This window comes from Sorex araneus, chromosome 1 (genome assembly GCF_027595985.1).
Source record: "Sorex araneus isolate mSorAra2 chromosome 1, mSorAra2.pri, whole genome shotgun sequence".
In the NCBI taxonomy this organism is placed as follows: Eukaryota; Metazoa; Chordata; class Mammalia; order Eulipotyphla; family Soricidae; genus Sorex; species Sorex araneus.
Window position 1 is genome coordinate 24,976,236 of NC_073302.1, and position 24,058 is coordinate 25,000,293.

Genomic DNA, 24,058 nt, shown 5'->3' on the forward strand with positions numbered 1-24,058 from the left:
CATTTTCCCTTCCAAGATCCTGTGACAAATACAACATGATCACACAACATCTGTCCTTTGTTAGAACTGAAGTATGCAAAGGGTAAAGTCTCCTGCGGGCGGCTGAAGCTAGGGAATACTGACTTTCAGTGCTGCCAGGCAGGGGCTTCTGCGAGAAGCACTCATCAAGTACCTGAACAAACGACACAGTCCTCCAGGGACCCCTCTGTGTCCTTGTCAGCAGCAGAGAACTGAGATTTGGGGAGAGTGAAAGGGAAGAAACAGGCTGCTCAGACTCACTCTGCTCCAGAGATGCCACCTGCCTACCCTAAACGGAGGAGGGAGCAGTGTAGACAAGGCCTGGGGGCTCTGCCTCAGACCATCTGCAGGCCCCAGATGCCAGCGGCATCAGCTACCTCAAGCCTTAACCTTACCACCCCAACATGAAGACAGTGTATAGATGTGCAACTGAGGCCCAGGCTAGACTAAGTGCTTACCGGAGCCCCCGTGATCTGTTCTGCCTCTTTGAGAGAAGCCCATGTTGACCAGGGAGGGCCCATTCCTTTCCTCTTACATGTTCAGAGACTTTGGGAGTGCCAAACTCCAGGGAGCGAGCTGGGGAGCTCCTTGGGTCCCGTGGGAATTCTCGGAAGGTGACAGAGAATGGCAGAGCTTACCGGATTTGGAAGCTCTAGGCTTCCCACTGCTCTAGGCTAGTGTGGCATAAATCATAATCATCCACTCATGTGATCATAAACCCCTGCCCTGATCATCCACCAACTCCTAATTCTCCCTAATTCATTCTCCTTCTCGCTGTGTCTCTGTTTCTGTGTCTCTGGTTGGCGATGGGAAATGTACACTGGTGGAGGGATGGGGGTTGGAACTCGGTATGACTGAAACCTAATCTGAACGTTTTGTAACGGTCTATTTTACAGTGATACAATAGAATAACTTTTTAAGCAAAACAAAACAAAAACAAAAAACAAAAAACAAAAACCTGCCCTTGTAAATAATGACATATATATATATATCACTGATGTTGGCACCTGCATGAGAATCAACACCTTCCCAGCTACACTGGACAAACTCATTCCTACTTAAACAAACAGGAGAATCTGGGGTTTTTTCTTCCCATACACCTCAAGGGAATTCCAAAAGACTGGCTAGATCTTTCTTGAAAATCCATTTGGCCTTGGCCGGGATTACTCAACCCCACTTGGAAAGGAGTAGCCCCCGTGTTAACTGCTACTGGCTCTCCTTGTTCAGAAAGCAAGTCCTTTCATGGGGCTCAGCTGTTGCTCAGGCATGCAGTAAAGCTGGTCATACAAAGGCAGAAAATGTGACAACTGTTGCAAAGCTGCAGCAGCGGCAGCCTATGAGAGCACGAGAACATTTTCTGGAGCAGTCACTTCATGAACAGTTAAAGCAGCCTATTATTCAGTTTATATAAAACACCCACCAGCCCCATGGCACCAATGACTGAATATCTCCATTCTTATCCTAACACTCTGGCCACACTGCCTGCCACTATTTTAAGAAGCCATAAACAACTTCATTAACCATCGAGAAATACACATCCATGCCCAAGGAGAAAGGAAAAGGAGGAGGAGAACCAGCCCTCCTGAGTTCTGGGGACCAATTTCCAACACTGTAGCCATACATTTTAACATTGCCAACAAATGGCTCTCTCACTCCAGTGGTGCAGTTCCATTTACGATTTGAAGAGTTTGATAAAGAGAGTCTCATAGCCACAGAACCCACATCAAATACTTCTTTTCAAAAAAGAGGCTGCTTGAATTTCCCAATGAATCTGTCCAAAGACTTTTGAAAACACTTTAATACAGTCTGTGTCCAGAACATTACATAGTATTTCTCCAATAAATGTACGTGTTTCCAAGGAACTCCTGGACTCTCCCCCCAGGCCAAAAAAAAAAAAAAAGAAAAAAAGAAAGCCTGAAGATTCTTGTATGCCAATATGTAAACAGACCTTCTCTTTTTAATTGTTTTTATTTCATACAGCAGAGGTAATCATTCCTTCATCTGCAAAGGAAATATATAATCCAGCTGTGGTGGCTCCAGTAAAAATACCACATCTGTGGATCATTGGCAACACTGTGGCAAGCTTGCTCAAATCCAGGCGTCTCAGTGAGTTATGTTTTATACCCAAGATGCAAGGGTACACTTTTCTAAGAGTGTACAGAAACTTTGCCAAAGCTGTTTGCTCCTTTGTATGTTGAACATAAGTTTCCCCCTAATCCACAGGAACAAAAAGGACACTCTTGGAATATTTCCCCAGCACCCAGTAGTCCTAAATTCCCAGATCTCCGGGAGGGCAGCTTGTGCCAATGCCCTTGTCAATATCAAATAGATCGGGGTGGGGGTGGGGGTGGGGGTGAAAAGAGCGCTCTGGTTTTGTAGGAGGTTCTACTGCCTAGCTGGCAGTGGGACTGACCGCTGGTTTTCCACTTAGCAGACAACGGTTTCCGCCAAGAGGATGGCAGCCCCGCTGCCCCGTTCTCTGGTGAACGAAGTTCCTAAGGTAAGATTCCAGGCTTTGCGTCTATTTGGTCCTCCCCCAACGCCCAGTAGCACACATTTCATTTCCAAGTCAGTCTTCTACCTACCTTCCAATCCCCAAGTGCGCCCTGGGGTGGGGGTGGGGGGTTCTCTCTACAGATGTCGGAAAAAAAAAGAAAGCAGAAGCGGCTTGACCCAACCCTTCAGACTTTCATCTCCGAAACACATGCCCTGTGGCTACCGTGCTGGAATGCGATCGCCCCCCTCCCAACACTCCAGAGAGTACCCCTACCCCTTACCCACCCCCTTCCCCCAACCCCCCCCCCCGCCCAACACAACACTCACTTCCATCCCAGACAATAGAACAAGAATAAAATAAAATAAAATGAAAGTGGACTTACGGCTATGGCTTGCAGCCTTTCCTTGTGCAATTCCGCCTCTGCCATCCTGGAGAAGGGCACCCGGGGCGGGGAGGAGAGGAGAGAAGAAAGAAAAACAAAACACACGCTGTAGTCACCCAGGGAGATTGACGGGCACCTCGGGAGGGGCTCTGGCTGGAACCCCGCGGGTTGCGCACGGGGAATCGGCGCGTCCTGCACGCACGCTCGGCTCAGCCCCTGGCCCCCGGCCGCCCGGCCGCCCGGCTGCGCCCCAGCGCCGCCGCCAACTGCATCTCCGGGTCGGGAACGTGGGCAGCCGCCGGGAGGGCGCGCTCGCCCCGTGCTCGCTTTTTCCGCCCTGACGTCTTGGCGCCTCGCTCCGCCCCTGAGGTGTGGGGGGCCCCCGGCGGGCCGAGACCCCGGGGCGGCCGTAGGAGGAGGCTGGCGGTGGACAGTGCGTGGTGCCGCCGCCGCCCCCCCGGGAGGCGGGGGTCCCCCCCCCCGAGACGCCGCGGGGGACCACCACGCGCGAGCGTGGACGGGCACCTCTAAGGCGCCGGCGCGCCGGGCGAGCCGCTGGGCGTTGGGCTGACGCGCGCCGGGTGGACACGTGCTCGCTGGGACTCCAGCACTGGGCAAGGGGACGCTTCCACGGGCCAGATGCCAGCTCAGGGGGCCCCCCGGGCAGAAAAACGGACCCCCTCCCCGCCCCTCCCCTCCTGTCCCTCCAGCACGTGCCATTCCCTGCAGGTTGTGGCTCCGCGGGGGTCTAATGCTTGGGTACCAACGTGGGGCATTTGCAACGGGGAAGGCTGCCTCACCCACAAGCCCTAGATGGCCGAGCTGGTCTTCAAACATCTAGTGGGCTCAGAGCAGGTCTCTGAATTATCTGAGTTGGTCTCTGGGAGACCAACGGGGCTCAAAAGATAGAGACTTTGTAGTACTGTGTCCTTGGGTAGGCTGGGCTGGACATCAACTGCAAAACCTTGGGCCACTCAGTTTACCATTCTGAGCCTCAGTTTCCTCATCTTAAAAAAAAAAGGGAGGATCACAGACTTTACTCTCATAAAGTTGTGGTCAGCGGTGAATGAGATCAAGTGCGTGCAGGAGCTTTGTGCTTATCTGTTCTTATCGTTTGCTTGTGTCATTTTGGCCTGAAAACCCTGAGTCTTCATTTCTGTACACAGAATGGGCGAAGCAGAGTCTGCACACTGAAATATTTTTCACCCAACAGGAGACTGTTGTAAAGTATGTTTTTGTGACTGGACTGGCTATGAGAGCTGGATAAGACCCATTCCAAAAAAGACATGAATGCTGCAAACAAAATAATCCCCCCCACCCCCGTTACCCCAAGAAAGGCCTGCTAGAATCCACAATATTTACAAGTAAACTTTCCTACACTAAACAAAACGTGCACTTTAGAAAACAACGTGACCCCTTTAGTCTTTGATGAGTCTATAGCTGCAAAACATATGCTGGCTTTTTTCTTTTTCTTTTTCTTTTTTTTAGTGTAGTCACATTAAATTTCTCCAAGTCATCCTTTTTCCTGGGCAAATTCTTTCGATTCAATTATGTTGCCTTTTCAGCTTTCAGAGATTTTACCTGTGACTTGAAGAGCAATTACTACTCTGCCTGAAGGCTGAAGCAGTCACCCAAACAGTTTTATTGATGGATTGTTTTCCTTTTTTTCATAACTGGTGTGGGTGGAGCAGTCTGTGTCATAAATCTACGCCAATGTCAGCTTTAACATCGTCCTCCAATACAGCCAGGAATTCTGCTTTCCCGCGAAAAACCATTACTTATTTCAAACACATCATGTTCTCTTCACTTCCAACACCAGATCCAGTAGGACAAGTCCTCTGAAAGGTATTCACTCACAAATTAACAAAGCTGTTATCGCTTGGCAGAGTGGCTGTGTATCCTTCCAACAGGAGTAGACAATAACAAGATGAACAAAGTGAGGCCAGAGAGGGTGAGAGACTACACCCAAACTGGAGAGCTGAGTTAAGCTCGGACCATCCAGAGATCGTGTTTTTAATCACTCAGCCCTAGGTAGGTCCAATTTATGGAGGTAAGACAGGCTGAGTAATAAATAAGAAGGAAAACAGATCAATGGTTGAGGGTGTGGAGTTGTGTGGACAGCTAAAATTAAAAAATATATATGCAAAATTGATGAAAAGGATAAACTGAGACAAAATTCCAAATTCCAGTGACAAAGCAAATGAGCCAAAAAGTTGTAATGTACAGCATGGGGGGGGGGGGTGGCAGCTATTATCAATAGTATGATATTGGAAATGTTAAAGTTCATAAAAGATAGTAAATAAGCATATTGTGACAATGTTTTCAGAATGCATACAGATGTGAACTTATTATAGTGTACATCTGAAATGGAAATAATGTTGAACTTTATAAAATGAGGGAAAATTTTTTTTATTATTATTATTAAAGAAAGATAGAAATGTGGGCCCAGAGATGGTATAGTGCTTAAGGCATCTGCCTGGCGTACCACATCCTCCAGTTGATCCTTGGTACCACATAGTCCACTGCTAGGAGTAGTTTCTAAGCACCTGCCAGTGTGACCCCAAAACCAAACAAAAAAATAAAATAGTCCTTCCAGTCCCTACCAACTATATAGAGATATTTAAAAGGAAGAGTGGGACATAACAATATGGATGGAATTATAACCTATGCTTGAAAGTAAGCAAAATAGCAAATTACATATATTTTTAAATTTCACATCTTACCAGAGTAAATTTTTAAAAGGACAGATTAAGGGAGGGGGGTGGTGTGGGAAGCTGCGGCAGGAGCCTGAGCAGCATTTGGAAGTGGCTAACTGGAAAGCTCTGGATCTTGGAACAGAAGAATTGGTACTGGGGACACATACTGGGTGTTCATCTACTTTGAGGTTACAGCTAAAGAAAGGAGAACAATGAAAAGAGAGTAAGAAAAGGAGAAAGTTTGGCAAAGGAATCTGAGAAAGTCCCATTGAGGCAGCAGAAGGGAAAATGAAGCGGAACGTTGCATGCCGAAAATCACAAGCAGAGGAAAGGGAGTCTGAGGGCCTTCCTAGAGGTCAAGAAGGCACAGGCTAAGGAGAAGCCATGGGCTGGGCAGTCAGGAAGCCGCAGTGACTTTGAAGCGTGTGAGTGGAGAGGGTGAGCCTGGAAGCAATTAGGGAAGCTGAAAATGAGTGTGTGGCGGGAAAGAAGCATTCATGAATACAAATCACTCCCTTTCAGATATCTGTACGTGCAAGATGAAGGTGAAGGGAAAGGAAAGTAGGTTAGAAGAAAAGTGAGTTGACGAGTTGTTAGGTGAGATGAGACAGAAAGTTTCATGGCCGAAGGAAATGGGTATGAGGCAATGAGAGCAAGGACAGAATCAAGGAAAATGTAAACGTTAGGCAGATCCCTGATTAGACCAGTGGATATCCAGATGAGCACTAGCAGCAAGTTTAGCCTTTTAGTGCTATATATATATGATGGACTGGAGAATAGTATAGTAGGTAGGGTACAGCCAACCAGTGTTAAATTCCCAGCACCTCATATGGTCTCCTTGAGCATCAGAAAGAGTAATGCCTGAGCACAGGAGTTAAGTCCTGAGCACAGGTGGATGTGGAAAGAGAGAGAGAGAGGGAGAGAGAGAGAGAGAAGGAAGGAGGGAGGGAAGGAAGGAAGGAAGGAAGGAAGGAAGGAAGGAAGGAAGGAAGGAAGGAAGGAAGGAAGGAAGGAAGGAAGGAAGGAAGGAAGAGAACATGAGTAGACAGAAGGATTAAATGGGTTAAATTTTTTTCTGTAGTTGAAAGAGAGAAGTTGAATGATTTATATCAAATAGTCCAGTTTTGTCAGTTAATGGGAAGGTCCACTGGTTGAGACCAATGAAATGGAAGTAAGAAAAACTCTCAAAAGAGAATCTGTAAGAAATGGGAAAAATTAAAGCATTGTTCCCAACCAAAGATATGTGTCAGAATCTCTTGGGGAGACATTTCTTTAAACACATGTACAGAATTTCATTTCTATGAATCAGATAGGTGTTAGGAATGAGTTTAGAACCATTTAAAAAATTGAGTTTTCTATGATTAGGCAAAGGACTCAGACCAATTATGTGTTCCACAATAGTTTTTAACTGCTTGAAAGCCCATGATGTACACTGGTTGTATTTTTAGTGTTGAGAATCATTAAAGAAGGCATGGCAAAGGCAAAGGAGAGAAGAAATTCAGAATATAAGACCCTGACTCAACTGACTTAAAAGTTTTGGATTCCCAGCCCAACTTCCAAATCCCTAACCACCTTTGGGGGAAAAAATAGAGGCAGAACAATCTCCCAACACAGAAGCCAAATAATGTTAGACCCTTGCTTTGCCAGAGCCCTGGAACTATGATGTGGGGTGATGCTATCAGGGCTTAGGGAGCTGCAGTCACCTGCTGAGGGGTGTGAAGACCCTGCACTAGAGAATTCTTCCAGGGAGGGCCTTCACTGTCCACTTCCCAAGTCTCCCTCTCCAGCCTTCCAGCTATAATACAAGTTAACTTAATATGTTTTCAGTTGGTGCCTTCCCTTCTCCTGTCAAATAAAATCAGTTTCTGTTCTGTGTGACCTTATAGAAGACAGGACTAAAACACAAAAGAGAAACAAATTCTCTTCTTTCACATCTTCCCTCATCTCTAAATTCAAGCACTTTAAAAATCACTGAGTCTGCTAACAAACACAGACATTTAGAACACCAAACATGCCATTTCTTTTATTGAGAAGTTTTTTATACCAGAGGGTAGAGCACAGTATAGAGCTACAATATACAATAGCCCAGTATTACAAAGAATCTAATATTAATGTTGGTTCATTAATATTGCCCTTCACATGTTGCCCTTCACACATTTAAAATCTATCGAGTGATATCACAATGGGACACAGAGTGTTTAAGAAATAACTAGTTCTGCCTAACCTTCTGCTTACAGCCTCACCATCCCAGGTAAGACATGCTTTCAGCTGATACCACCAGGCCTATTCCGGAATGGGAGGCAGAACCCCTCCCTACCGGGTAGGTCCCAGCAGCTTTCATACCTGACCTATGCCATATTAATGGCCGACCCCACAGCTTCTTCCTGACATTCTGCTTACTGCTCCATCATCTCAGTTATTCTTCCTGTCATTCTGTGAGGAGGCACAGAGAGGAGAGCAATCTCCAGCTTGATCCCTCAGCATCTTCCAGGGGAGTTAACCCCTTAGCACAACAAGAACTCTAGAAACCAATGGAGAAAACATATTGTTTTTACTCATGGAACTCATCACGTTCAAAGAGCAAAAACAATGTCACCAAAGACGTGAACAATGCCAGTAAACTCTCAGACAGTGTCTTCAACGACACTCTGATGAGGCTGCTCAATGAGTTCAAAGAAACAATAGCGCAGATAGTCAGCAAAGCACACGAAAGTATGAGAGTCAAAATGAAAAGACAACTACAATCAGAAATGACAAAAATGAATAACATAGTAGGTGTTAAAAATAAATTCAATAGGGCCAGAGTGATAGCACAGTGGGTAGGGTGTCTGCCTTGCATGCAGCTGAGCCAGGTTCTATCCCCAGCATCCCATATAGTCCACCTGTGCACCACCAAGATTAATTCCTGAGTGCATAGACAGGAGTAACTTCCAAGCACTTCCAGGTGTGACCAAGAAAGTCAAAAATAAAAAATAAATAGAGTCAATAGAGGGGCCAAAGCAATGGTACAGCAGGGAGGGTGCTAGTCTTGCACATAGCTGACCCAGTTTTAATCCCTGGCATCCCATATGGTCCCCAAGCACTGTCATCAGTGATTTCCTGAGTGCTGAATCACAAGTAAGCCCCTGAGATCATCGCCAGGTGTGTGTGACCCCAGAGCCAAAAGGAAAAAATGTCAATAGAAGTACTGAAGAGCAGAAAAACAGAAGCTAAGCAGAGATTGAGGAGCTCCAAACTGAGGAGGAAACTGCTAGGAAACAGCAGATCAGCATAGTCTAAAAAGAAACGAAGGGCCAGAGTGATAACACAGTGGGTAGGGCATTTATTTGCCTTGCAAGTGGCTGACTGGGGTTCTATCCCTGGCATCCCATATTGTCCCCCGAGCATTGCCACAAGTAATTCCTGAGTGCAGAGCCAAGAGTAACCCCTGAGCATCTCTGGGTGCAACCCAAAAAGCAAAAACAAAAACAAAAAAAGAAATGAACAGCGTACCAGAGAACTATGGGATGAGTTCAAGAGGAACAATATAAGTACCTCAGAATCCCTGAAAAGTAGAAAGGCAAAAGTGATGAAGAAACAATAGTTTAAAAAATCATCTATAAGAACTTCCCAGAGTTGAGGATTATAGCATCAAGATCCAAGAGGCCCAAAGGGTCCCAGTGAAAAGAACCCAAAAAGGAAAACTCCAAGAACATTATACTCAAAATGACAAAATCCAACTATAGAGACAGAATATTGAAAACAGCAAAATCCAAAAAGGAACTTGCATACAAAGGAAGGCATGCAAGATACGCAGCTCATCTATCAAATGAGACTTTACAAGTCAGAAGAATAAGGAAGGATACAGTACAAAAAGTCAATGAAATAAACACCTCACCAAAAATACCCTCTCCAGCTAGATTATCATTCATATTTGAGGAACTATACAGAGCTTCTTGAACAGGCAATAGTTTATGGAATTCATAGCCTCGAAACCAGTTTTGCAAAAAATGTTAAAAGAGCTTCTTTAAAGGACAGGAAAAACCTCTCATGTTGCATTGAGTATGACTCTCACTCATGGTGTATATGTTGTCCTCTACTTGATTAAGAAAGTTATAAACATATAGCAATTATCATAAAAGTTGACTTATTGATTTATTTTATAATTATATTTGCCATTCCTTAAAGTCCTTTAGGACCTAAGTAATATGCAGTGAGTTTGTTATGTGTCTGCCAAGGGGGATGGATGGGGGTGGGAGGGAACCTGGGGATATTGGAGGGAAGGGGACATTGGTGGTTAGATTGGTATTGAAACATTTTATGCCTGAAACAACTCTATTATGAACAACTTTATATATTCAAAGAAGAGGAAGAGGAGGAAGAAGAGGAATAGGAGGAAGAAGATGAGGAAGGAAGAGGAAGAAAAAGAGGAGGAGGAGGAGAACAACAAGGAGGAGGAGGAGGAGGAGGAAGAGGAGGAGAAAAGAACTAGTTCTTGGTACCAGAAAGGCAGTACAGCAGGTAGGGTTCTTGCCTTGCATGCCGCTAACCAGGGATTGTTCCCTGACACCTGATAAAATCTCCTGAGTCCACCAGGAATGATACCTGAGTGCTGAGCTAGGAATAACCATGAGCTCCACTGGGTGTGGTGGCTTCAAGTGAAAAACAAACAACAAAACAAATAACTAATTCTCACCAGGGTATTAAACTGATTTGCATAAGCACTATCTGTATGGGTTCAATGGGGTTTTCTAATGGATGCTTCACTGCAAAAAATTATATGAATAAGACAGAATACTAGATTTGCAAAACAGATGTTCTGTTCATTAAAATTTGGAGATATATTTTATGGAATGTGTCCTGTGGGAGCCACAGAGATCATAGGCCACCCCTATGGAGAAAGCAGGAGCTCTGTAAACTTACTTGATAAGACCTACTGAGTAAGAAAAAGCTATAAAATCTTACTGAGTAGTAGCTAAGAGTATGGAATTTCATAGTAATCTGAAGCTTTCCTTCAACCAAAGTAATTTTAAAAGGAATTCCAGGGTCCTCCAAAATGTCTCTATTTTTATTAGCTGTCTTTTGCTTCAGATCTTTCAGAATATGTGGTCATTCAAAACATATGATGGCTGCACAGAATCAAAAAAGAGAGAAACAGTGTTTGGGGCCCCTTCAGTTCCCATGGTTGTGAACAATTTGGGAAAGTTGAAGGATTTCAAGTATGTGCTTTTTTTCTCTATGGAATTCAAAAGAGAGATTCATATAGAGATTCCCCGTGGTGCAAGTAGACAAGAAAGACGTTGGAAAAAATAGAGCAGCAGTGTGGGAAATAAACTGAACTGGATGCTTCTTAAAGTGTATGCTGACTAAGGTCTCTATGTAACAGATTTAAAACGAGTCATTGGAAGTCCATCTAGAAATGAACATTGTTTTCTCAGTTTGATGGCTTCCTTTTCTCTTGATTAGTTACAGTAATATCAATATGAAGATGAGCTACTAGAGGAGACCAAGTGATGTAAGGAGGTGTTTAGGAAATAGAATAGAATGATTAGTGATCATACTAGATTTAACTTGTTCTGATATTCTGATATTGATAATAGTCTTGTTACTGTTAGAGTAACAAGAGAAACAGAGTGAGGCAGAGGGAGGTAGCCATGTCAAAGAAGAGGCATAGACCCTAAAGACAACTCTCCAGACTTACCAACAGCATTACTTTAGCCTCTTTTATTCTTTGTCTTAGTGGGGAAATAACTTTAATCTCATAAGAATAGTGTGAAAAAATAAAGAAAACTTTTAAATTGCTGGCGAGTGCCCATAGTTGATGCTCCAGGAAAGATAGATGCTAATTTCTTAACTCAGCTATCATTTCAGTAAAAATTTACAAAAGAAATCTGTGAGTAACGTGATTTTACCCACCCTTTTACTTAGGGACTTATATTGTTAGAAAAGAGGTAATCCATGTGTTTCCTTAATACTCCTCATATTAGTAGCTACTTCTTTTGCATGTATTTTCTTTAAAATGTATATACAAGATTCTCCTTTTAATGTTCATGGACACCTAGAGTCACTTTTCTGGAGTAAGTCCATTTAACAATAATAAATAAGAAATTAGAGGAAATCCTTAAGAAAAGATGCTTTAGTCTGAGGAAAAGGCGGAAAGAAAAGTTTCATTTTGGAGTGTTTAGGTTGCCAACAGGGTAAAGAGACCCCTTGGTGGATTCTTGGTTTGGGTCTAAATTAACTACAAAATAGAAAAGTCTTGGAAAGACCAGGTTCGGCCCTGTCTGGTTATCTGATGCGTACGAACATAATTGGGTCATTGGGTTCTCAGAGGGCTTAGGGGCCAGTATAGTTTGTCTTAGTACAATGACCATGATTTACACTGTCAGCTTGAAATGCTTTTCCGTACTGTGGCCATCGACACTTTCATTGTTCACAGTGATTCAATAATCCCACGCACATTCTACAAGTCAGCACTGCTGACGAGAGAGCCTGGCTGTTATGTTGTGTTGGTGGATTCTAGACCTATCACTTATTCCTGAGCATCCTCATGGTTGGCAAATGAATGAACTTGGGAAAGCCGACTTTGGGCTCCTATCATCTATGGATGCTTATGCCATCTTCTGATACCCTTTGTCAATCCAGCATGCCCATTCCTCTTCTACCCTCCCTAGAATGCAACTTGGCAAAATGGATCCAACTTGTATCCGAGCCCACCAAGTCTGTCTTATGAGTGGTAACTGCCATCCAGACTCAAAAAGTGATTCCGATAAACATGTGACCATCCTACCTGGGCAAGCGGCTTTTCACCAAAGTGGCTCAACTTAAAGTGGGATGAGCACACCTTCTGATTGTAGGTCCTAATCCTAGTCCTGTCGGCTTCTGTGGGACCACAGACAAGTCACTCACCTGCTCACAGCTGAGGTTTTCATTTGTCAGTTAAGTTCCCTCATAAGATTTTTGTAGGGATTAAAAGCATTCATGAGTAAGAAAGTACTTTAAGAATTGGAAAATCTCAGAGCTGGAGCAATAGCACAGTGGGTAGGGCATTTGCCTTGCACGCAGCCAACCCGGGTTCAAATCCCAGCATCCCATATGGTCCCCTGAGCACTGCCAGGAGTAATTCCTGAGTGCAGAGCCAGGAGTAACTCCTGTGCATCACTGGATGTGACCCAAAAAAGCAAAAAAACAAAAACAAAAACAAAACAATAATTGGAAAAATCTCTGTGATTGTGAAGGACTAAAGGACTATAGTGAAAGGGCTTCCACCAAAGTTAAGTTTGGGAAAGCTGATCCATAGGGAAATATTTGTGGGACTGCACACACCTCATAGGAACCAAAGGCTTGGCCCACCAGAGGATAAAACTGCTAATACAAAGCCAGCACAGTATTCCACGTTTCAGAGGCGTTCCTAAGACAATCACATCAATAAACAAAATGGCCAATACCACCCAGTGCTCTTGAGACTTGGTGCTCCTCAGTCAAATAAGTGTTTTTTTTTTGGTGGGGAGGTGTTCTTCGTCTCTTCTGAAGAAAACAGAAGTCCCAAATTCTATTTGACATATTTAATTAACTTTCAGAGCAGAGGATGAGACAAGAGAAGCGGAGAGCAGCAGGGAAAGAAGGAAATAGAAAAACTTGGATCTTTTATGCCCACTGTGTGTGTATGTGAGTGTGTGTGTGTGTGTGTGTCAAACCTATATTTGAAGCCTGTGTTTACAATAGTGTGTTCTTTCTGTACTCATTCAGAGCTCAATTTATCCCACTAGAGGGGAAACAGACGGGGCGGTGGGAGTGGATAAAGACTTGACACAGAGGCGGCAGCTTGGCTGGGAGCCAGGAGTACGAGGGCGCTTCACCCATGGGAGGCAGCCACTCCAGGGGCTCCGAGCGCTGACTCCATGCTGACTTGACAAAGGAACGTGTTTTCACTGTGGAGTCTGCACCCTGCGCGTCTGCGGAAGGTGTGAACAGGAATAAGATTTGGGAGCTGTTGTCTTCAGGAAAGCAGTTCCCTGACTCCCACGAGCTCCCAGTCCTGTCCAGCCCTTCAGGCAGTGGAGACTCGGCCACTCTCCAGCACCCTCCAGTGACTGTGCCGGGTGTGTCCTTGGAGAGAAGCAGCTGGGCAGCTGGTGGGGTCACTTCTGCAGAGCGAGGCTGGCTTTCTACTGTAGCCTCCCTCCAATGGTTCTGACTCCCAGGACAGCTTTCCTGGGGGAAGGGAGGAGGAGGTGCTGCTTTCTGTAATCCAGGCTGGCTTCGGTGAGGAGCTCAAGTAAGTGAATGGAAGATACTGAGGCCTCTGCCTACGGAGGGGCCAGTGGACTCCTGAAAGGTCTTCATGGTCTCCCTTTCTGTACTGTATTTTCTTAGCCTTCGTGCATAACCCAGTCAAGTCCTGGTTCACCAGCTTTCTGCAAGATGGCGAGTCCTACAGTAACTGGGCAAGTTAATTCTGTAGCCAGAGTTGTCTACCAGCATTAAAGATCACCCTGTGGGCCAGGAGGTCTGTTTCCGTCTGCAACTCCATCCCTTACACGGTGTGGAACCTCCCTTTGTCGAGTTGGTGGGAGACACTGCCGTCTGGGCAGTTGCTCTATTGTCTCAGACTCAGCAAAGTCACCACAGCATCTGGCCAGAGCCCCAGCCCGTTTTTCAGCCTCCTCTGCCCCATCCCTCCCCAGAGAACTTGACACCTTCTTCATCTGTTTGTCCCACTCCAAATTTGGTGCTTTCTCATACCAGGAGCTATGTCTGGAATGCAGCCTCCCCCTCCCTTTCCTAACGTCCCAACTGTCTTTTATGAACTCCACAGAGCTCTAGAAATCCCACCCCCTCCCAAATGCCCGGTGGTCCCTAAGGGATAAAAAGAGTGGTCATCCCTCCAAATACCTAACACAGTATATGACTTACAAACTGCTGACTTGGTTTTATTTGTTTTGTTTTCTTTTTATATGTTCGTTTGGGGGCCATACTGAGGAATGCACAGTGCAACTTCGGTGGTGCTTGGAGGTTGCTCTTGGCTGTGCTCAGGGGATCATGTCATGCTGGGGATCAAACCCAGGCCTCCTGTATGCCAAGCTTGAGCTCCAGTCCATTGAGTTATCGCTCCATCACTCTTCATTTACTCTAAAAATTATAAAGTTGGAACCCTCGGGGAGATCTCAGACTAATACCTGCCCCATAAGCCATGATGATATTATTAGCATGTAATGAAACTATTTAAATGGGAAGGAAGCAGGAACTGGATACACCGAATCTTAAATCATCACAGTCCTACCACTTAATGACCTTGAGAAATTTGAGTTATTCCAACTTCAAAGTTGGGAAAGATCATAGTTTCTACTTCATAAAATCTTTCTGGCGGTCAAATGAGGTCACGGACCCAAATCTCCTGGCATAGTGTAGGTGGTCAATTTATACTTTTATACAAGGAGCATGACCTGTGTGCTCGTTACTATCTGGTAACACAACGTGCTGCCATATAGATGAACCTGTGTTCTGGTAAAAGCTACTGAGTGAGTGTTCGGCCCAGAGCCAGCTGTGATGGACAAGAAGGTCTGACTGGGAGGTAGGCCAGACCAGGAGCCCTGAATGTGGGTAGTGGGCGTGAGTGTGCCCAGTGCCCTCCCTTTCTATGTGGTTCTTGCATCAGTGACTGGATGCGCCTGAACTGTGGTCTTAAGGTCGTGTGCAAAGCTTCACCCTTACCCCTTCCCACACCCTCACCTACACTCTCACTCTGCTCCCACCCCTCAGCCCGGGACCACAACAGCCTCTTACTCCATGATAGACGTTCCTACCACCCCATAGATTGTCCTAGGTTGTCTCCCTACCATCCCATACACACTGACAGAGACAGCAACACCTGACCCCCATATTAAACAAATGTGTTCCCCGAGAAAAAAACAAAAACATCATGTTTGTATGCACCCCACCCTCACAGTTTATCTGTTGACACTTCATCTCCATTGCTGTGGTATTATTTAGACTCAAGGCTTTGAGAAGATGCTCAAGTCGAGTGAAACTCCAGTGGTTTCGCTCATAAGCTGCTTACTTTTAAAAAAAAAAGAAAAGAAAACTTGCTTTTCTCTGTGTCCACTAGGGGAGGAAATAAGAGGGATACCTGCAGACCACAGAAAGGGTCATCCTCATAACTGAGTATGCTGACACCCTGATCTCTGAATGCCCAATTTTCAGAACTTGAGAAATCCAGGTCTGCCTTAAGACACCCAACCCTCTGGTCATTTATTACAGCCGTCCGGGCTGGCCAGGTGTGCCCCAAACGAGCCTCAGACTAGAGCGGCACTTACTCAGGAATGCTTTGATTCTGCCTCTTACCTCTGCAGTTTGAAATACAAGGTCTTTTGATGCGCGGCACATCTTTTTGCAACATTCTGGCCTTGCCAAATTCTGCAGTTATCACAAGAGACTGAAGAAGACAAAAGTACACAGTGCTCTACTGTGTGATTTATGCCAGCGTCTAGAACAGGGACGTGGAGCATTGGGGGTAGGCAGATTACGGAGCCCTTCTGAGAATCTAGTAAGAACAGGGGGCCATTTCTCAGATCAAAATGCATGCAGGAAATACTGTCTGGGAAATTTCTGGACTTCCAGGAAGCTCCTGAGTTCTTCCGTGGACCCTGTTAGAAGAGCCACATGCTCCTGTTAGAAGAGCCACATGCTCCTGGTTTAAATCTTTCCAGGGAGCAGAGATAGTACAGAGCTTATGGTGTATACCTGGTATGTGCCCAGCCTGGGTTTAATTCTTGGGACCACCACATGGTCCCCCAAACATCACCATATGCAGCTCCGGAGGGTTCCAGCTCTGCCCGGATGACCCAGATACCCTTGGCACTGCCGGGCCCTGAGCAACATCATATCCTTGGGCCCTTGTATGAACCTAGGGTGCGGGTGGGAAGCCAAGATAAAATAAAATAAAAATTTCTCTGAAACCCTTAGTATCAGAAAAACTGAGAAGAAACAGTGTGGATTTATCTCCAAGGGTCAGGAAGTCATCACGAGGGATTAATACAATAATTCTGAAGTCTGGATAACTCCTCCACATCCTTCTGTTCCCCCAACTCACCACCCCTCCATCCCACATCTAGTCATCAGCTGACCACTCTGCCTGTTTCCCACTCTAAGCATGCCCTTTCCTTGGGCTGCTGATAAAGTCAAGGCTCCAGCACCAATAACCCCTTCCCTGGGTCTGCGCTACTCTGTTGCCCTTCTCCCAAACCAAAACTTCCTCTGACCTAATTGCCTGTTCAGTCTTTTGCCCCTGTAGAATGCTCCTCATTCATTGCCCCAGGAAGAAGCTGTCGTGCAACTGTATCTGGTAGGCAGCCTTTCATTACATTTTTTTCCCTACTAAAATAAACTTAGAAATGCCTTCTATTCTGGGTGGAAACAAAAAAGGGGGTCGGAGTCCCACATTTGCATAGAAGAAGACAACCTGCCCATATCATGCTTGCAGATCATTCAGTTCTACCTCACTGGGCAACACTATGAATTAGGCTTCAATATTCAACACCCAGTTTCTCAAGACCAGACACTTTCTCTTCTCTACCAAGCCTGGCTGAAGTCATTTTCCTTCCAGACTGGAACTTCCAGAGAGAAAAAGTTTGCTCTCAAACCATGGGTCCAGCTTCCAAGAAAAACAGATCATTGTTGAATGAAGACTATGTTAGATTGGTTGAAACGGAAACAAATGGAAGAGGCTTTCCCCTAACAAGAGGGAAATGCCTGTCCAAGGTGGTGACCAAAAGTTCCCAGTGACAAATGAGTGTCAGCTTTCAAACCCTAGCACTCCTCGGGAAAGGTGGTAAACAATGACCTTTCAAAGGCAACTTCTGAGCAGCACTAAGATTTCACACCTGCTCTCAGAGAAAGGGACATTCTAAATTTACTAACCCCATTATTTAAAAACAGTTGTAACAGTCTTAGCCCATTTAAAACAAAAACTTTATTTGGTAAGAATTAGCCAACTGGTGGGAAATTTTGGGCAGAAATACACTTTTGCCATTATACTTTAAAAAGAGGATAAGCTTGTCTTTTCCTGAGTTAACATAAAGTAGACAAAAATTGATTTGTTAAAACCTTCAAGTTCCCCAAAGTATTTCTAAATTAAAGATTTGAAGGAACTGTAGCTTGAATTTCAGTGGGTTTGCTTATTTTTAGTTAGCAAATACAAAATGCTTCCTTTGTCCCTGGGTTCCTTCTAAGTGTTTTATAAACATTAATGAACAATTATAATAATTCTCATAATATAACTATTATCATATCCATTTTACAGATTAGGAAACTGAGGCAGAGCTTCCAACCATGGTGCTTCTCAGTGACTGATGTATTCATATCCATTAATAATTTTGCTATTGGAGGTGTGTGCCTGTGTGACTATTTAAATGTTGGAATGATTTAACTACTTTGTATAAAACAGGTATTTGTAAGAGGTAAACGTAATTCCTTTGGAAGTATTTGGAATACCTTTGTCTGTCAGGAGAAGACATCAGAAAATAGCAGTAAACTAGGGCTGGAGTGATAGCACAGCGGGTAGGGCGTTTGCTTTGCACACGGCCAGCCCGGGTTCGATTCCTAGCATCCCATATGGTCCCCTGAGCACGGCCAGGGGTAATTCCTGAGTGCAGAGCCAGGAGTGACCCTTATGCATCGCCGGGTATGACCCAAAAAAGCAAAAAGCAAAAAGAAAATAGCAGTAAAAATGGCAGTCGCCTAAGCCCACTTATTCCTTTTTCCTTTGTTCTTTTTTCCTCTTCCCTCCCTCTCACACTTGCGTTAGGCACACACTTCCCCTTCGGCATTGTCCACAGGCTGGGGATAAGGAGAAAACAAGACCAAAGAAGCTGCCCTTATGACTTACTTTCCCAGGAGTTGAGATAGAGATTGAACATAGGCAAACCTACACTATAACCTCAGAAAGGTTCTTTTTTTTTGTGGGGGTGGCGCTTTTGGGGTCACACCTGGTGATGCTCAGGGGTTAGTCCTGGCAGTGCTTAGAGGACCATATGGGATGCCGAGGAGTCATTTGCACATGACAAGGAGACCAAATGGAGAATCAAGCAAGATTTATGAGAAAATCTGGTGGAATAGTGGGATACAATGGTAGTCAGAATAGTGCTTCCCCACAGATGTCCATGACCTGACCCTTGGAACCCTGAGAATATGTTGTCTTACTTGGACAAACCAACTTTGGAGAATGGGACTGGGTGAGCACTGAGAGAATGGATGCATGGATAAGTCCAGGAAGCTTACACTCTAGAGAGCTGGAAGTGAAAAGCTGCAGGGGTCAAGAGTTTAAAGTAACCTAAGGCAGGGGTATGAGAACCACGGGGTTCCAGCTCCAGCTCTAGTGCTTCCAAGATGGAGTCTAAACTTGGGGGAGTTTCTTCAGGTCTCTAAGATCAGCTTCCTCAATTAGGAAATGAAATCAAATAGTACCTAACTCATCAGAATATTTTGAAAGCAAGTAGGAGATAATTCACATGGACCCCTGGGCACAGATTCTAGCAGGAACTAAGCACTCTCATAAAGGTTATCATCATCATCATAATCCCGTTGATTGTCAAATTTGTCGAGTGGTCTCCGTAACGTCTCCATTCGTCCTAGCCCTGAGATTTTAGAAGCCTCTCTTTGCTCATCCTTCCCAGTGATGCCGCATTGGAGGTTCTTTCAGGGTCAGGGGAATAATATCCAGCATTGTTACTGGTTTTGGCATATGAATACACCATGGGGAGTTTGCGAGGCTCTCCCATGTGGGCAGGAAACTCCTGGTAGCTTGTCAGGTTCTCCCAGAGGGACAACTAGGCTACAAGATGTCCAAACTTCCAGAAGCTGGGTTTTAAGTCTCTGAGTATTGGCTGTTGGTGGGATTACACGGCGCCGGGGGCAGTCCCTGGGTGTAACCTCCTAGCAATTGGAAATTAGGAAATCTGGGCAGAAGAGGCCCAGTCCCTATCTGAGCAGGCTTGGAGGTCTCAGCCCCAGGTCCCACACACCTGGGTTCCTCTGCCGGTTCCTTCATGCGTGAGGCTTGACCGAACGTGTGGAGAGGGGCCTTGAGCATGGCTGTGTCTAGGCTCCAGAGATCTTCAGCCTTGGGAGCTCTGCTCGAGGCGGGGAGGGAAGCTGGAGCCCACCCCCTCTGAGGGGCCCTGGGGAAGATAGCCAGGCGCACGGGGGCCAGAGACTCTCTGCATCGCTCTCTTCCGGGAGCTTGGTTTTAAGTCTCTGGGTGCTGGCCCTTGGTGGGATTACATAGTGCAGGGGGCAGTCCCTGGGTGTGAGCACCTAGCTATTGGAAAATGGGAAATCTGGGTGGAAGAGGCCCAGTCCTTATCCGACCAGGCTTAGAGGTCTCAGCCCCAGGTTTTAAAGGTTTATACAAGTATGAAGGTTATACTTGTGCAATATTCTTATAAAAGGAGACAAGTGCAGTAGACAATGGTAGAGCCTCAATTTCATCCTGAATTGAGAGTGATATCTACATTACACTGTATATGTAAGTGCTGCATTGGCTACTACAAGTCTGGTGATGAGAATAATACATAATTTAGTATGTCTTCTGAAAAAAAATAGTGTTAACTCTAAATTTTTAGGAATCATAAAATGTGAGATGAAAACCTTTCATAGTTTACCATGTTGAAGAGTAAGAGCCTTAATAATCAGATATATCAGTGAATCACAATTTCTCTCTAATCAACACTTAACAGTAGATGGTGTAACGCTAAATAAATCCATGATAAGTGAAACTGCTCTCAGTTTTGCCATCAGGGTAACTTCATGTTTCTGTGAGACCCATGTTCTACACCCAGGCAGCAAGACCCCTTAACTCACAACCTAAGCTCTGAAAAAAATCACAATGAGCATACAAGAAGATGCAGGTATAATCTTTGAGAATTAATATCTAATGCCTATTTGCTAGCTCTGATCTTAGCCTTCCCTCACCCTGGCCCAGTCTGACTGTAGGTTTCTGGATATTTATACTTGAACCAAACTGAAAGCAAGAGATTATAGCATCTGGAAATTCCAAATGGTGGTCTTTGGAAAGCACTCAAATTATGTGCTCCCCCAAACAGAGGCAACAATACTAGTCCCATATGGCAGGCTCATTGACTCAGCAGTTTAAACACCAAATGGCCCTTTTATGGGCAAAGTATGACCCTGAGCTCCATAATCTAAAGAGTTAAGTGCTAAGTGTGTGGCATTTCCTTCCATGTATTTCTGAAAGGACCACTGGGACAATAATGAATGTTCATTTGACATATCTTATCAGAGGAGTTGGAGAGAGTCTGCCTGCTTCTCCTCCCAGGGATTGGCTGAGCTAGTGAGAGTCTGGGCAACTTTCAAGCTGAGTGCAGCCCTTGGAGTGTGACAGGACTGGGCATAACCAGGAACCATATGGCCTCTGTCACTATGGGCTCTGTGTTGACACCAACCCTCCCACCAAGCTGTCTGCTGGAACTGCCTAAATGTTTTTAGAGGCTTCTCTCTAAACTCTCACTATTCATACTGGGGTTGATGGGCAACAAGGATTCCTGAACTTGCTCAAAAATCTATCCACATTTTTCAGAAGATTCCCCAGTGATCATGTGCTCATCTGAGTTTGATCATGTGTACTAAGTTAGGTCCTGTTGGCTCTCAATTATGACAACATATTAAATGTGGGATTAAAGTAGCACCTCTCACTCATGTAAGACCAACTGTATCTGAGTGTTTTCAAAAGCCTCAGGTGGTTGTGTATGTGTGTGTGCGTGTGTGTGTGTGTGTGTGTGTGTGTGTGTGTTTAGCAAGATAGCTTTCATTGAAACTTATTTAGAAAGATGTGAGGGAAGATAAAGGCAGAAGTACATGTTTGAAAAAGAACACAGGCTTACCTGAAATGGAAGTAAGCAAGCAAAGAGACATCAAGACAAGCAAGCGAGACACATATTCAAGGAGAACATGGGCAAGAGCAAGCAGACATTTCTTAACTATTTGTATAAACTACCACAGTCCTTTGAGGAGATATTATTATTATTTCCTTCTTTTCAGAGTTGAAGGGGTAAAAAATGAAGCTCACACAACAAATTCTAGTATAACCAGAATTTGAACTTTTATCTTTTCTATAAATCATGGAGCCTGCTCTAGGTTGATTTTATTAGTATTTCTGGGACCTGGGTGGGAACTAGGGATTTAACATTTTTTTAACGTTAACATTTTAATTTAATTATATTTGGCAAATTGATGAAAGTTGATTACATTTGGGAATATACCCACCAGTGCTCAGGGCTTACTCGTGGTTTTGTGTCCAAGGATCACTCCTAGTATGTTTGAGAACTACATGTGGTGCCAGGAATCAATTGGGTGTCAGCTGTTTCCAAGGCAAGCACTTACAAGCATTTGTACTCCAGTATTTCTCGAGCCTCTCCCCAAACTTTGATGGGATTCTTGTTTTATTGTTACATTTGTCAGTGCTTTATAAATCATGAATACCAGTCCTTTATCTGATGTATGGTTAATTAACATATGTATTTGCATAACCTTTATCTGATGGTATGCAAATATTTTCTCCCCACCAGTAGGGTATCTTTTAACCTAAATTTCTTTTGCCATGCAAAACACTTTGTGATTTGATGTAGTCCCATTTTTGTTTTTGTTTTCTTTACCAAAGGATTCAAATCATTGACAATCGCTCATATCCTGGAGAATACTGCCTAAACTTTTCATTATTGTGTTTTATGGATTCTTGTTGATCTTGAAGCCTTCAATCCACTTAAATTTAAATTTTGTGTATTGTCTAAGGTACAGGTTATGGGGTGAGATATAAGATCCAGTTATGGGGCCAAAGTGATAGTACAGCAGGGAGGGCATTTGCTTGCACAACCAACTTGTTCAATCCCTGGCATCCTATATGGTCCCCTGAGCCCTGCCAAAAGTGATCCTCGAGCACAGAACAGGAAGTAATCCCTGAGCACCCCTGGGTGTGGTCCCAAAGCAAAACAAAAATGTCAAGTGTCCAGTTTCATTGTTTTATACATGGCTATCCAGCTACCCCAACACCCTTTGTTAAAACAGTATATCCTTGCTCTTCTTGAAATCAGATCGAGACGTTCATAAATTTTTTTTTAAAGAAATATTTTATTGAACCACCGTGAAAACAAGAAAAAAAAATACAAAGCTTTCAGGTTTAAGTCTCAGTCAAATACTGATTAAACCACCATCCCTTCACCAGTGCACCCGTTCCACCACCAAGAACCCCAATACACCCCCCTCCCACCCCACCCCCATCTAAGTACCTAATGATATTCCCATTATTCTCTCTATATATTGAGTACATTTCATATTTCCATACAGAACTCACTATTGTTGATTGGAAATTTCCCCCAACAATCAGGCCTGCTGAATAAGCATCATCTAATAATTTCTCTTCCTTGGTAAAAGTGAAGACTTTGAGTTTTGGGTTTCTAATATTTTAGCTCAGTTCACAGTCAAAATGGATGGCTGCAAGAATCTGCTCTGGTGCCAAAATGGGTTAGGAGACCTCAGGATCACAGTCAGTAGGCGCGGAGGCTCTGCTTCTCGTGCCGCGGCTCTTGGTTCATCTCTGGGCGGAAGGCACGCCGGGAACACCTCCCCTCCCAGGATCACCTACAGGCTACGTCACTAAAGAGAGTCCTACCTCCTGGTGGAGGGGTCTTAGAGGGTGGCTCTCACCGAGTGGCTGCTGCCGCTGCCACCATTTTCGCTCAGAAAAATGGGGTGGAGAGGGAAAAAAATCCCTCCCCGGGCTGCACGAGGTTGTAGTTCAGTTCACAGTCAAAATGCATGGCTGCAAGAATCTGCTCTGGTGCCAAAATGGGTTAGGAGACCTCAGGATCACAGTCAGTAGGCGCGGAGGCTCAAGAGACGTTCATAAATTTACTATCTGTAAATATGAGGCTTTTAATCAAACTGTGACGTTAGGTTAATTTAAGCTCTTTCTATTTCCTGATGTAAGTCTGTATTGCTATTAACTTAGTAATGCTTTGCTATATCCCATTGGTTCTGATAGTTTGTGTATTCATTCTTGTTTGTTTCAAGGAATGTTGTGGGTAGGGGTGGTTAGGCAACACCCAGCAGTTTGGGGGACTTACTTCTGACTCTGTGCTCAGGGACCACTCCTACCACCAGTGCTTGGAAAACTGTTTGTGGTACTGGGGAATTGATGTAATCTACATGCAAAACAAGTGTCTTAAGCCTATACTATCTCTCTGGCCCATATTTTTATTTCTTTTTTTTTTGGGGGGGTCATACCTGGCAATGCACAAGGGTTAACTCCTAGCTCTGCACTCATGAATTACCCCTGGTGGTGCTCAGGGAACCATATGGGATGCTGGGAATCGAACCCTGGCCCATATTTTTACCTCTTCTCCTATTTTTTCTTTGACCCAGTTACTTATTTATCATTATGTTGTCCAACTACCAAATGTTGGAGGGTTTCCC

General features: G+C 44.6%; 1 protein-coding gene across 5 annotated transcripts in view; it reads right to left on the reverse strand.

Moving 5' to 3' along the window:
* Positions 1-24,058, reverse strand: part of PALM2AKAP2 (PALM2 and AKAP2 fusion) — a 525,161-nt gene that overhangs the window by 374,727 nt on the left and 126,376 nt on the right. For all 5 annotated transcript variants that reach the window (XM_055130289.1, XM_055130281.1, XM_055130274.1 and 2 more), the window contains exon 2: positions 2,898-2,943. In XM_055130289.1, coding sequence (XP_054986264.1) covers positions 2,898-2,943 — 46 coding nt within the window. The remainder of the gene's footprint in view (positions 1-2,897; positions 2,944-24,058) is intronic.